Consider the following 15,198-nt stretch of genomic DNA (forward strand, 5'->3'; position numbering starts at 1 on the left):
GCACATTCCCTACCACCCCACTGGATTGGGAATCCAAAAGGATGAATACCTTTGGCTGGATATCTTCTGCCAGCCTAGCATTGCAGTTGGTGAATACCGCATGCCTCTTGGGCTGGTATTCCCATAGGATCTGGGACTCTGTTTGCGCAGGTGCTGCCAATAAGCTCTGAGGAGGCCCAAGCCATGCTCTTTAAAGCAATTGCTGATGTGAGAGATGCAGCTAAGTTCACCATAAGATGTGAGCTGGATACTACTGACTCACTGAGCAAAGTTTTTTCTGATCTGGCCTTTAGGGACCACACCACTGGCTTTTCAGGGTATGTTCAAGCTTCACTCATGGACATGCCCTTCAATGGCTCCCATCTCTTCAATGAGAAGGCAGACTCAGCACTCAATCGCTTTAAGGACAGTAGGGCTGCAATCAGGTTCTTGGGCCTTCTGTGGCCTCTTGCCAACCCCAGTCCGCCTTCCACCCCTTTCATGGCCATAGAAGGGTTTCCAACCACAGCTCTGCACTCCCAGCCACCATGGCCAGCAAGTTTTTCAATCCTTTTCTGGCCGAGGACGTGGTTCCCAAAGACCACGTGGGACAGGCAGAAAGCAGTTGGACAAGTCCACTACCCTCTCCAGCAGCTGCAGCCTCCAAATCCCTTTAGTATGACCTCCGACCATCATATGCATCCAGTTCAAAGGAGGATATGCCGTCACATGCACCACTAGAGGCCAATAACGTCTGACTTTTGGGTTCTGCATTTGGTCCACAGGGGCTACTCCCTTCCCTTTGTGACCAATCTCCCTGCCACCCACTTAAGCCAAATTGATGAAGGACCACCTCACTTTACCCCGTCAGGAAGTGTTAGCTGTCTTGGCCAAGGGAGATATAGAGAGGGTGCCCGCATAAGAAGCTGGTTGGGATTTCTCTTCCCGCTGTGTTCTGGTGCCCAAGAAGTATGGAGGCCTTCATCCTATCCTACCCTAACCTGTGCCTTCTCAACCTCTTCCTGAAAAAGGAGAAATTCACTATGCTCATGCTCACACAAGTCTGTGTGCCTGAGTACCGAGAGACTGGATGGTAGCGTTGGACTTGTAGACTGCCTATTTCCCCATCCCACTTCTGCCTGCCCACAGACATTACTTGTGGTTCAAAGAGGGCCCAGAGTACTTTCAGTTTGCTGCGCTCCCAGTGGGCCTTACCAGCGCCCCTTGGCTGTTCAGGAAAGCTATGGTGGTCGTTGCAGCTCATCTGGGAAGGTCAGGGGCTCCCGTCTTTTCCTATCTCCATGATTGGCTGTTGAAGGCAGGCTCGCCCAGACAATCGCCTCCCAACTCCAGACTGACAATCCTCCTGCACACACCAGGGTTCACTATCAACGTGCCAAAGTCACACCGGCTGGTACTCATGGCCTCCTATGTCCTGTTAGTAATAAATGAATGCTGGCGTATGCAGGTTCTACAGTGGCACTTGAAGTTCCAATGGGCACAGTGTGAGGGAAATCCCTCCTACATGGTCCAGATCTCGGAGGGAACTGTGAAAGATCTGAGGGATAGTGGTGAACAAACCGCAATTGGGCCAGCGTCAGATCTCTCTCCCTTCCCCAACCAGATCTGACCGTAGTAACAGATGCATGGCTCCTGGGATGGGGCAGCCATCTGGGAAAGATGGAGATCAGAGTACTCTGGTCTTCAGCCGAATCCACACTCCAAATCAATATGCTGCAGTTGTGGTCGATCCGACTAGCATTGAAGGCCTCCCTAACTTCTATCAAGGGGAAGCTGGTGCAAGTGTTCACAGACAACAACACCGCCATGTGGTACAGCAACAAACAGGGCAGAGTGGGGTTGTGAACCCTATATCAAGAGGCCCTGCGTCTTTGGACTTGGCTGAAACGCCAGGGCATTTCCCTGGGGGTTCAATACCTGGCAGGTTATTTGAGCACCATGGTGTACTAACTCAGCCACAGTTGCCTAACGGATGGCGAATGGTGTCTCCAGAGGAGGTGCAAGGTCTCTTTCAGTGGTGGGGAGAGCCTTTGTTAGATCTATTTGCCTCTGTCAAGAACGCACAATGTCAGCAGTTTTGCTCGTTGGAGTTTCAAAGGCAGCTCTCACTCCAGCATGCCTTTCCGCCCATACCATTTCTGCCCAAAGTTTTCAAGAAGATAAAGAATAATCGGGCCTAAGTGATCCTTTTGGCCCTGGTTTGGGCATGGAGAGTCTGGTACCCCGAGCGACTGAGCATAGCCCTCGGTCCTCTGATCAGTCTGCCACTTAGGGAGGATCTTTAGTCGCAGCAGCAGGGAATGGTTCTCCACCTGAACCTGTCTAGTCTCCTCCTTCTTGCGTGCATATTGAGCGGTGTCAGGTGACAGTCTTTGAACTTCCTACTGAAGTCTGCAATGTTATCTTGATTACCAGGTGTTCCTCCACCAAGACGGTGTACACCTGCTGTTGGAGCAAATTTGTAGCCTGGTGTTCCAACAGAAATGTTGATCCCCTTTCTCAGGTTCTTCTCTTTATTCAATCTCTTGCCAGTAGGGCTCTGCTTTGGGCACTCTTAAAGGTTATCTTTCTGCTTTCTCTGCATTTCTGAGATTGCCTGATCAAGCCTCTCTCTACAAATCTCCTGTTGCACATATATTCTTTAAAGGTTTGGTCCATCTTTTTCCCCCTTCTCCCTTTATCATGCATCAGTGGGACTTGAATCTGTTTCTCACATTCTTGATGTGCGCTCCCTTTGAGCCACTTCACAACTGTCCCTTGAGCTTGCTCACCATCATAACTGCTTTCCTTGTGGCCACCACATCTGCCTGATGAGTTAGTGAGCTACAGGCCTTGTCATCTAAGTCGCCCTACTTATCTATTCATCTGACAATGTGTTGCTTCGAATGGGGGCTTCCTTTCTTCCAAAGGTGGTCATACCATTTCATGTAAGTCCATCACCTTACCTACTTTCTACGCTCTACTTCACCTTTCCAAGGATGAGGAACATCTCCATCGTCTGTGCCCTCAAACGAGAACTGTCAATCTGCCTTGATTACACACGGAAATTCTGGGTGGATGTTCAATTTTTTGTGGGGTATGTCGGAGCTAAAAAGGAGTTGTGCTGTGCAGAAAAGGACCATCTCCGGATGGGTCGTGCTCTGCATTAAAATCTGCTACACATGGCCAGAAGCACCCCCCTGAGGGCTTGTGCGCTCATTCTAGCAAAGCCACAACCCCTGAGCTAGCTTGCAGAGTTCTGCTCCTGGATATCTGCAGGGTAGCAACGTGGGCTTCCCTGCACACATTTACCAAACATTACTGTCTGGAAAGTCAGGTCCGTCATGATGGGAATTTTGCCTTCCTTGTCTGAAATTGGTCTGCAGACCTACTACTGGGGATGGTATTGCTTGGGTATCTATTCTGAGGTAAGGAATCTGCAGCTAGAAGTCTATCAGATGAACAAGTTACTTACCTTCGGCAATGCCTTATCCAGTAGAAACTATAGCTGTAGATTCCTTACCAACCCACCTGTCCTCAGTGCTCTGCAAATCTATTTCTAGAGATAGTGGTGTATCCTTTTCAGGGTCCTAGTTTTCCACACCAGTAGTCAGTGTTCTTCATGGCTCCGCACTTCTGGTGTGGAAAATTGTGAAAAGAAACTGATGTCAGCGTGCCTGGGTGTCGCCTATGTCGGTGCCTTGAACGTTACTTTTGGCGTGGACAACGCAGGCAACACACACTGAGCCAATCAGTGCCAGGAGTACTGCTCACGAAAAATATTCTGGATCCATTCTGACACCTGAGATAATTCTAAGATAAGTAATTTGCAGCTAGATATAGTCTTTAGCAGATAAGGACTTACCAAAGGTAAGGAACTTATTCTTCCAGTCTGCTGCATGGAGAATATTCTAAGGTAACAGATTTGTGGCTATATATTCTCTACCATATAATGCATTATTGAAAGTAAGTAACTTGTTCTTTCCTGTCACACCTCAATCTGAGTCCAAGTGCAAAGAGACATTTGACAAGTAATTTTTCTCCTCCTTGAGCCTTACTTTAAGATCCTTAAATGCTGGTGCCTCATTGGCTGTTGCTCCCATTCTCTTAGGGGCAGCTGTTTGATTACCTTTGTGCATCCTTTACTCAGGCTATTCAGAACAGTTGGAATGCTGCCAAATTTGTGATACTCTCAAAACTGGACATGAGTGAGTCTCTGGGATGAGCCATGGGTACCAGTGAAGCCCTCCAACACCACACCTTGCTGAGGTCTGTAGGCTTCTCTGGGGACTTTCAGACATTTTGAATTAATATGCTCTTTGATGGATCTTACCTTTTTAGCACCAAAGCAGACACGTTCTGCTCTAATTGGATTGGTAGTTCCACCAATAACTTCACCTTCTCTGTGGTTACTGTAGAGGTTTTCTCATCCCTCAATGTCAGACTCGCCACCCAAGCATGCTTTTCAGCCCTTTTGTGACAGAGGGCATAGCTCCCAGAGACACCGAGCACAGCAGGAACAATGTGGAACAAAGTGCCCTGCCCCTACAGCAGCTGCAAATGCAAAACTGCTTTAGTGTATCCTTGCCTGCACCCAGCCACACTGTCAGAGGCAGGATCCCTTATTTAATCCAAGGGTGGCAAGCCATCACAACAGACCATTGGGTCCTCCAAATAATCCACCAGGGCTCTGCCTTTCCATTCCTTTCTACCCCACTGCACCTTCCACCGCCTTCAAGCAGCTGATAGAGGACCATCCGCCAATCTTATGGCAGGAAGTGCAGGTCCCTTAAGCCAAAGGGTCATGCAGAGGATTTTGGTCTTGGAAGTAGAAAGTGTGTTTTACCCTTAGTACTTCCTTAAGTCGAAAAAGGGCAGATGCCTTCATCCTATGTTAGATCTTTGTCATCTCAACGCCTTCCTACGGAATGACAAATTAAAGATGCTCACATTAGCTCAAGTTTTGTCTGTCCTAGACCCAGGGGACTGGATGGTGGCGTTGAATGTGTAGGACAATTATTTTCACATCCTCGTTCTGCTGGCCCACGGGCAGTCCCTGAAGTTCATGGTTGGCCAGGAGCATTTTCAGTTTGCAGTGCTCCCCTCTGGCCTCACCAGTGTCCCTCAGATGATCATGAAGTTATGGTTGCAATACATCTACGGAGATCAAGGATACCAGAATCCCGCTACCTAGATGGCTGTCTGATGATGACTGGGTAGCCCAGCAGCCCACCTTCAGACATAGACAAACTTCCTGACATCACTGGGTGTTTACTATCAATGATTGGAAGTCACACCTGACTCCACAGATGCTTCCGGTCATTGCAACCATTCTCAATGCAGTTCGGGTTTTATGCCTTTCCCTTGAACAGAGGGTCCTAGTCATTTGGGCTATGATCCTGATGTTTCAGTCTCTGTCCTGAATTTCAGTGTATATGACTGAGGCTGCCGGAATTGTTAGCCTCTTGCACCCTGATGGTGATACATGCCAGATGGCACGTGTGGACTCTGCAGTGGAACCTCAAATCACAGTAGGCACAAATCAGAGAAATCTGTCGGACGATATCCAGATCTCTGAGGAGACTGCAAAAGATCTACAATGGTGGCTACTAAACCACGATTGAATGAGTGGTAGCCCCCTTATCTTACACCTTCTAGAGCTGACAGTGATCACGGATCCATGACTGCTGAGAGCTCATCTGGGAAAGGGGGATATCAGAGGCCTCAAGTCTCTGGTGGAGACTCAACTCCAAATGAGTCTGTTGGATTTGAGGGCACTTCACCTTGTTTTGACGGCTTTCCTGCTTATTACAGTAGGAATACAAAAACAGATGATGAATGGAATGTTGAACTATGTCAAACATTGACCCCCTATCACAGATCTTGACCTAAATCCATTGTTTTTTGCTTGCCATACCCAGTTTGGACCCAGCCATATGCAATTCGATCTTGACCCTGCTCCCTATGGGAACAGTCCAGGCGGAACTGCCAGGCCAGGTCCTCACTGAACCGGAAACAAACCACATGAGACCGGTTTCTGGGTATCACCCCTCATCAGCCAGGTTAGGCTGAATCTGGTGGCCTAGCGAGCATGAGACCCACATCTGGGCATACCCTTCTCACTTAGGCTACAAACGAAAAACGAACAGATGATGGATGGGATGTCGAACAATGTCAAAATATTCACCCCAAGTTACAGATCTGGGCCTAAATCCATTGTTTTTTTGTTTGCCACTCCTTTCCAGTTTGGTCCCAGAGGAAGGCTGGTTCAGATGCTCACTGACATGACCACTGTGATGTGGTACTAAATAGAACATGTAGTGGGGGTGGGGTTTTGGCACCTGTTCCAGAGGCTCCATGCCTCTGGAAGTGGCTGGACTGACCAGGAATTTCTCTGCTAGTAAATCACCTGGCGGAATCTTTAAACTACAGGGCGGACAAACTCAACTGCAGGCTCTTAGGGCGTCATGAATAGTAGTTGCACCTGAAGCTGCTACAGTCCATGTGCTAGTAATAGGGAGAATCATTGCTTGATCTTTTAGTCATCGCTGAAAATTTGAAATGTCAGCAGTTTTGTAGACTGGAGTTTCCGCAGCAACTTTTGCACAGAGACGTCTTTAGTCTAGAATGGAGCTCAGGGCTCTTGTATGTCTTCGCTTCACTGCCTCTCCTTCCCCGAGTTCCGAAGATATTCAGGAACGGCCGGGCCCAAGTCCTCATTGTGGCACTGTATTGGGCTAGGAGAGTGTGGTACCAGCAGCTCCTAGGCATGAACATCTGTCATCAGATCAAGCTGCTGCCCCAGGAGGATGTACTTAGCAGCAGCAGGCAGGGTGTTTCACCCAGGCCTGTACATTTTGCATCTCTATGCTTGGGGGTTGACTTCCTTTGATTTGTACCCTGAGCTTGTTGATATCATCTTGGTGCACGGCTTCCCTTCACAAAATCAGTCTACGCCAGCCATTCGGACAAATTTGTGGGTAGTTGTCACCCGACAAATTGACCCTTTACAGGCAAAGTTGTCTGAAATGTTATTGTTTATTCTGTCCCTACCCAGAAAATACTTGCTTTGGGAACTGTTAAAGTTCTTTCAGCATTTTTGTGGGTGCTGCTGTTCAAATCGCCTGTTTTTATGAGGTTTTTAGAGGTTTAGAACATGTGTTTCCCCAAAACCCTTTATGGTGCCACAGTGAGAAATGAACTGTCCTAACATTTTTGATGCGCTGCCCTTTGAGCTGCTGCACAATTGTCCCTTGAGACTTTGGACCTTAAAGATAGTCATTCTAATTGCCATAATTTCAGCAAAACATCTGAGCAAACTTGAGGCTCTCTGTGTCAATCCACCTTATACCATCTTCTTTCGTGATAAGTTGGTTTTAAGGTACTGGGCTTCATTTTTACCTAAAATTATCATGCCTTTTAATATTATTCAGGCTATCACATTTCTGGCTTTTTTTGCTCCATCTCATCCCTCTAAGGAGGAAGAAAAACTCCACTGTTTGGATCCTAAAAGAGCATTGATTTTCTATATCAATAGTATCAAGGAGCATCAAGTGGACAATCCACTTTTTGTTGGGTTTTCAAGAGCAAAGCAGTGTAAAAACGGACCAACTGCAGATGGATTGTTCTCTGCATAAAAATGTACTAAGCCCTGGGGAAAATGTAACCCCCCAGAAGGTTTACAGGTTTATTCCACCAAGGCCAAAGCTGCTTGCACTGGTTTAGCATGCATAATGCCTATCCTGGACATCTGTTAGTTGTCTGCGTGCTTCAGTATACATGTTCACAAATCACTATTGCCTCAACAGTCAGGTCCATCGAGAAGGCCATTTATCCCACCCAGTCATGCAGGATGTATTGGTCTGAGCCAGTTCACAGACCCACTACCTTGGAAGATATTGCTGTAATATCCAGCTAGAAAGTTAGGTATCTGTGGTTTGGAGTAGCCCTCCGAAAACCAAGATACTTAACGTTGGGTAAGGTCTTTATGGTGGATACTCTAACCATTGATTCTTCATTGATGCTCCCCCCTCCCTGTTCTGTTAACTGTACTCTTTTCCTTCTAAAAATGTCTCAATTTAGATATCTGCATACTGGTTATACCAATTTGCAGATGGGCTCTGCACCTTAAGGCGCAGACAGCTTTGAAAGCAACTCACATTACAGTGCATGGGGGGTGCTTATATGTGGCTCTGCTTGCTGGAACTGGAATGACATCAGAGCTGAGCCACAGAATGCCACATAATTGCGCTAAAAAGTTCAGGATCTAGTATGGTGCCGGGGGATTATTTGCATAGTGAGAAATCTGCTGTTAGATAAGATATCCACCAGAACAATAAACAAAGGTAAGTAACTTGGGTGTCTGGTCATAAATATACAAGACATCTAATAGATCTCAGTTTGAAAATATGGGGATTTAGAACTATCTAACTTTGTTTTAGAGTGGGTAGTTTCTTAATGTCTTTATAGTACCTCAAAAAAAGGAGTTTCATGAATTACCAGTTTTGTTGCTTACAGTGGATAGGCAATGAGCCTTGCTGGTAGACTGAGTTTTTTTATTTTTTATTTTATTTTGTAGTTACTTAAAACCATTCCAAAAGATCAGAACGTGTGCAAGATAAAAGAAATAACATCTGCACCAGTGTAAACCAGCACGTTATAGTATAAAAGATTGTTTTTCGTTTCATACAGATGACCATAATGCATTGAAAATTTGAATTCTATAAAATCACTTTGCATGATGACATTGACAAACATTGTAAAACTGCAAAGATTACAAGACTGTCAATAAAACCCCTAAGACAAAAGGTACTTTCCTGAAAGAAGCAAGCGTTAGAAAGTCACAAAATTAGAGGACTGTTTATTAAGACCCAAAAGACATTTGTTAGGATAACAATGGGATTAAAAATCAATATGTTAAAATACAGTCAAGTAAGTTAAAAAGCAAGTATCAAAGTGGTGATGTTTTACGCGGCCATCCCCTAAAGTGCAATGTGTAAGACAAAACGAGCCTTTAGCTAAAATTCCATTGCTGAAGCTACAGTAATTTGAAATCTTGCCTGCCACTGCACAGTGCAATACTCCAAACCATATCCTACAGGACTTAGGCCCCCTTTAATTACATGGCTACTTGTGCATGAGGTCAGTAGCGGTAAGGCATTAAAAATAGCCTACAACAAGGGCATTTAATAGTCTCTAATCTGGCACCATGGCTTCATGCAGGCTCCGACTGGCCATTAATTTACTGATCTGAGCCAGGTCTTTTACAGTCACTGCTGAGTAAATGAATGTCATCGCCTTGTTACATGTTCTTATACCATTTTGTAGAAAAACAGGCATAAGATTAATCTGTCTCTGAGCAAGCAGTGCAGGACAACCACATATTACATGAACAGCCGATTCTGTAGAGGTAACACATAGACAACAGATTTTGGAAGCTTTGGGAATAATTTTCCAATGTGCCCTGTATTTGTTTATGGGCATAGTTAATAGCCGAGTCATTCATATATTCCTTAAAGCTGGTTTCCCCAGGGCAGCTCTGAAATATGTTTGAAAGCCATCAGCTTCATATGATTGAACTAGGCCCTCTAATCAATGGCTACCATAGATTTTTCTAACATCCTGTTCCCGTGATAACTGTTCACCCTGTGCTTTTAGCATCCTCTTTAAGGCTTCCTTTGTCAAAAGAGTGTTGTCTGTGGCTCCAAGGTCCACATTCCGTGTGACTGCACCCACAACTAAATATCGTGACCAAGAGGACTTATCTTGAAAAATGGAACTTGGAGCAGGCCTCAGTGAGCCCAGAGCAGCCATAGACACCCGATGGTGGTACTTAATTATATATTTTTGGGAAAAAATGTCCATGTTTTCAATCCCAGATTCTAGGCGAATCATTGTGCGCTGCATCCCTTTGAGGATGCTGAAAATCTTCTGTGTGCCGATATATGGCAGCATTCCAGAGTCTCGATGAACATGCCAGGAAAAGCCTAGTGGCCACAAGTTGTAAGTGGTAAAATTTTGATGCACAATACTCTTAAGATGCCCTCCACGGAAGGGCTGTGTAAGCTATAGTGCAACTTACATAGCACATAAGCTGTCTTTGTGGCTTTTCCTATTTGTGATTCAGCATGCCAAGTGGGCTTTCCAGAGTCCGACAGCCAGACTGATTATTAGCTTACTTTCTGTGAGGTCTACACTTCTTGATAGTAAAGAGGGCAGGTAGCGGTGTAGCCAGTAATACAAAGATTTTGGTTTGCATTAGTAGCAATGGTGCAGTTGTCCCCAGTTTACAAATGGAGCAATTATGACATGAAGAATCCTTTGGGCTTCTTCAGAAAATTAGCAGGATTTTTCCTCATGTCTTTGAAATGGAGTTGACTGAGGTTTCGGTGCAAGTTAATTGCACTACTAAAGCCAAATTGCGGATAAGTTGAGACATTGCTCTGTATTGATGAGTTATTCTCCAACAAGAGCTAGTGTTTTTTAGAACTTTTTTTAATGCAAGTGTAGCCATTGTTGAAGATACTGATGAATTCCGTGGGTTCATTGTTAATTGATTTTACTGTGGGATTTGTTTCTAGTAGTGTGCATCTAGCCACCAGGTCTGTTTCAAGCTATTTTGTCAAGTTGTGTGTTTTTCGTAGTCTCTTGCCTGGAATCGCTGGCAGATCTCCTCTGATTCTTGAAAGTAGAATATTGGTCACTGCAGTTGCATTTATGTAACAGGAGTTCACACTTTGTGATGTTTTGAGTGATCATTTTGGGGTGACAGCTTTCTTCTTATAATACACAGTTAGCTGCTGTTCCTTTTTGATGCATCATGGTCTGTGTTCTTTTGTTTTGGATATAAATGGCTAATTCAGAGAGTCAACCTTGTTTGGATATTGTAGTGTTGATGGGAATATCATTTGTTGGTTTATCAGATGTTATCCTGTAGTGTTGTTTCTGTGCCTTGCCAAATCATTAAGATGCTTTAAATGTTTGTGTGCCAGAAAATGGCATATTTTGTTAAGATGTTGGTATTCCTCATCCCCTAGTCAGTGTTTTTCAACTTCTCCCAATGGGTACATGCATACGATTGGGAAAATTTGGCTCCTATCAGAGTCCATTGCTTTTGCAGGAAGTATTCATTATTAAAGCAAAGAAATGGTGGGTCAGACATAATTGCAGTAATTCTATAACCACGTGGTTTCCTTACAACCCCAATTCCATCACTGTGTCTTATTGAGGTGTATATGCTCACTACAGATATGGTTACTAGGATTTAGTTTTCTCGTTGGTTAATTTCTGTAAGATATCTCTTGTATCCCTAATGTAGGAAAGGATATACCTAATAATTGGTTGGAATTGATGGTTTATATATTCAGCTATCCTTGAACATATCGAGTCTGTAACAGCAGTTATGTGTCTTCCTTTGAGTTGGAAGCCCTTCTTGTGTATCTTTAGTAAGTGTCATCACTGGTTGCTCAATATATATGTAGTGCTATAATTCAAGTGATAATAAACCAGTATTATACAAACGTTCAACTTATTGGGAAGTTTTCTTTGAATCTGCACCATCAGATTACTTGTATTTTCTAGTAGAATTCTTGATCTAATAATTTGTGCTGTGCTTACCAGATATAGACCTCAGTTTGAAGTACTATGATGTTGACTCCTTTATCTGCTTTTTCATGATCTTGGAATTTCTTCTTAATGATTCTATATCTTCATATGGGAAATCTTGAAGATGATTGTTAGGTATTCTCTCTTTTTTGTGTACTTCTGGTGTTCGAGTTCTAAATCCATAGTGACTGCTGTTTGAAAGAGATCTGTGGAGTTGCCCGATGGTAAATGAGGTACCACAGTTGATTTTGGTTTGAATTGACTAGATAGTACATATGATGTATTAATCCTTGGGCCCAATACTTAACATGTCTTTTTCCATTACATCCAATAAACAGGAATGAGGATCTGTATCACCTAGTAGATGTATTAAGCTGATCTCTTCAAGTTCTTTCACCAAGAGATTGTTGCTAATAGCTGGGAGATTTTCTGAAGGTATTTTTTTTTAGGTTTGTCGTGGAATATGGCTTTTCGTTTTTATATAAACAAATACAAGTTAATTTTGGTACGAGCAAGATGGCCCCAAAATGCCATTGGACAAAACGAGAGGCCTTTGTTTAAAATGTCTGTTTGTCTGAAGGAATGTATAGATGAGAGATAAACCACTGATTGTTTTGAGCATAACATCCATTCCCTTCTACTTTTGTACCGCTCTGACTGACTTATGTTGTTGATTGCTTGCTGTAGGTGGTGGCAGTGGTTGTCTTTTTTCCTATCTATTGAATTTAAATTTCCTAGACTGTGCCTTCATACTTCTTGTTGCTTCCACTTCAGTGTCAGGTGATTCTATATCTGATGTTTTTGCTTGGTCGGATGAAATCTTTGTTTGAGCCAGTACCTGACTATTTCTGTAGTATTGTGATTTAAAAACAAATGTATACACCATTTCTAGCTGATAATCTAGTTTATTACGTCTGTATTTTTTTCTCTTGACGAAGCCATCCTCATATTAGTCTTTAATTCTTTTGAGTATCTCATTATTTTTCTTTGTGACTTCTAAGTTTGCTTCTTCAGTGCTTTTTGGGATTTCGTCAACTTGTTTTGTATTTCTTATACTTCTCTTGAGCTACATTGATTAGTTGTCTTTCATTCTGATCATTCACTATGTCTTCATGCTCATTTTACTCAGCCTTTTCTAGTCTTGATTTCTGACACTTTATTCTATCAAAACTGTAAAGTTGTATTTATCTAACGTTCGTACATCAAGCTATCATAATCACCTGTTCTTCTCATTGACCTCTCTGCTGCATTCAACAAGTTTTATCCCTGTACTTTACAAGGCTTTAGTGATTACCCTTGGCATCAATGGCACTAGATAACTGGGATTCATCCTACCTCTACAATGTTCCTATTTAGTCTCCTGATGTTCTTTGAGCTTCCTACCAACTCTCCCATCACTTGGCATCTTCCAAGGGTCATTCTTGGGTCCACACCTCTTTCCCATGACATTGCTTCTCCGGGTGTTAGAATTTCCACATTCTGGGTACCTTATTACATTTATGCAGCTTGTACTCAAATATTCTTCTCCTTTAAATCTATGCCATACCCATTAGCTCGAAACCACAATCTCAAACGGTGTAATGTCAATAGACCATTGGACGGCATCCCACTCGTTCAAGGTCATGAGGATAATTGGTTTATCTGCAGCCACTGTGGCTTCACCAGTGTCTAGTTCTATCCAGTCCCCATGACACACTAACTGCATTTCCTTTGGGCATAAGTCACTGCCCTATCAAACTCCTTTTTCATGAGCCAAATTGACTATTGCTAAACATTCTCTTTGGCCTTCACTATATTCTTGTGTTTTTTGGACAAGGGAACTCCCTTCCCTTACACCAACAAGTTTACACCTCCTCTTAGTCTTCCAAGACCACACTAACTATTCATCTTCCGCAGTGACACTGGCCACGTCCTTATTTCTCACCCCACCTCTTTTCATGTCTAAGCGTGGTACCCACATAATATCACTGTCAGTCATTCTCACCCCCTCAATTAATCTCAGTGTAATTATAATTCTAGTCTGTAGATACTGGAATTGTATGTGATCATGATTTATTGCATTGCACATAGTTCCATATTTACAAAACAAATTTAAAAAATCCTTACATACGCTATGCATTCCTACCCATGTTTTCAAATAAGTGCCAATTCAAAATAAAAACCTTTAACGTATGGCCTTAGGACTAGGATGTTTAAGGGTGCTGACTCAAAAAAGATAGATCAGCTTTGGGAATGTACCTGTGCAGCCTGTTTAGATTCCAAATCTTAAATGTGAGAGACCTTGATTGCCCTGGTAACTACCTTAGTTCTCATACATTCTAGGTCAGATTGGAGCATTCTGTCATAGGTGGCTGGTTGGTCAGGGAGGTGTGACCTTAGTTATGCATGATGTGAGGGTCTTGAGACACAGTAAACTCCTGAATTTAATATCGGTAGCACCTTGCGTTGAAGGCAATGATGTAAATTGGTGGGATTGTGCTGTTAATTAATTCTCAGGATTGTTATTAAGTTTCCTACCTTTATGAGCTCTTTAAAGAAATCTTCACTCCCCTTCTCCTACGAGATCCAAAGCAGCATTCATTTATTATTTTGAAAATATTTTACCTTTACTGTAGACCCACAAGAGAGCTGTTGGAGCCTCTGTAAATGTGTTTACAAATCACTGCATGACACCCAGTATCAGAGCAGATGCCAGGTTTTCTCATTTCGGCATAATCTTTTCTGTTATAGTCTTCACTTCCCGCCTTATAGATTACATAGGTTCAACATGTTGGCCCTACATAAAGAAACACTTGAGACAAGAGAAGGTTTTTTAAAAATGCTTGTGGCCATATAGTCTCCCCTAGTCTACATCTCCCCTGCTTTGTCAGCTATTTCAGGTGAATTGAATCAGTGTAGTATTGATATAAAGTGAAAACTTGATAAATACCTCAATGTTATAAGTATGAATGCAAGTTAGGATCAACATCGTTTTTCTAAATTCTTTAAAAAGATCACTAAGGTCCCTCTCATTATTGCTGATAACAAGCAGTAACTTTTTGATCTTTTGGGATATTTCTTTACATTTTCTCTTTTTTGTACATAGCATGCCCCTTCGTCCCTGTTGTATATGCCTATTCCTCTAATGCATCCTTGTGTCCTCCTGTTCCACCTAGAAATCAAATCAGAGGAGGAAGAGCAGCACCCCTCCTCTGAGAAACGGGAGGCATCCTCTGCTGTGCTTGCTCGCTCGACTCCCAGTTGTGATGAATGCAAGTCTCCAAAACCTGAAGGGAGAGCAGAAGAGAGTGACAAAGAAAAGGCTTCAGGTAATAGTAGTAAAGAGGAATTGTCTAATCTATCTATGCTGATGGCAAATGATTTCACATATCACACTGTCACATTTCAGCATTCTTAGTGAATGTTTTTTCTTTGTAGTTTATTGAAATTAATATCAACAGTAACAATCACTGCCTGTTTAACCTTTTAAAACCATTTACCAAGTATTTGAATTGCTCTTCAAGCTTTCTGATGCCCATTACAACCTACAGTACCATTTACTGCTTAATGCTGCCGTATTGACCACCAAGCTGCAATCGGAAGCTTCCATTGGAATGCAAAATCCTCTTTCGCGAT

General features: G+C 43.1%; 1 protein-coding gene across 2 annotated transcripts in view; it reads left to right on the forward strand.

Annotated features, from left to right (window-relative positions):
- Window positions 1-15,198, forward strand: part of HYDIN (HYDIN axonemal central pair apparatus protein) — a 2,122,366-nt gene that overhangs the window by 1,276,361 nt on the left and 830,807 nt on the right. For both annotated transcript variants that reach the window (XM_069217473.1, XM_069217472.1), the window contains one exon: window positions 14,739-14,891. In XM_069217473.1, the coding sequence (XP_069073574.1) occupies window positions 14,739-14,891 (153 nt within the window). The remainder of the gene's footprint in view (window positions 1-14,738; window positions 14,892-15,198) is intronic.

This window comes from Pleurodeles waltl, chromosome 12 (genome assembly GCF_031143425.1).
Source record: "Pleurodeles waltl isolate 20211129_DDA chromosome 12, aPleWal1.hap1.20221129, whole genome shotgun sequence".
Lineage (NCBI taxonomy): Eukaryota > Metazoa > Chordata > Amphibia > Caudata > Salamandridae > Pleurodeles > Pleurodeles waltl.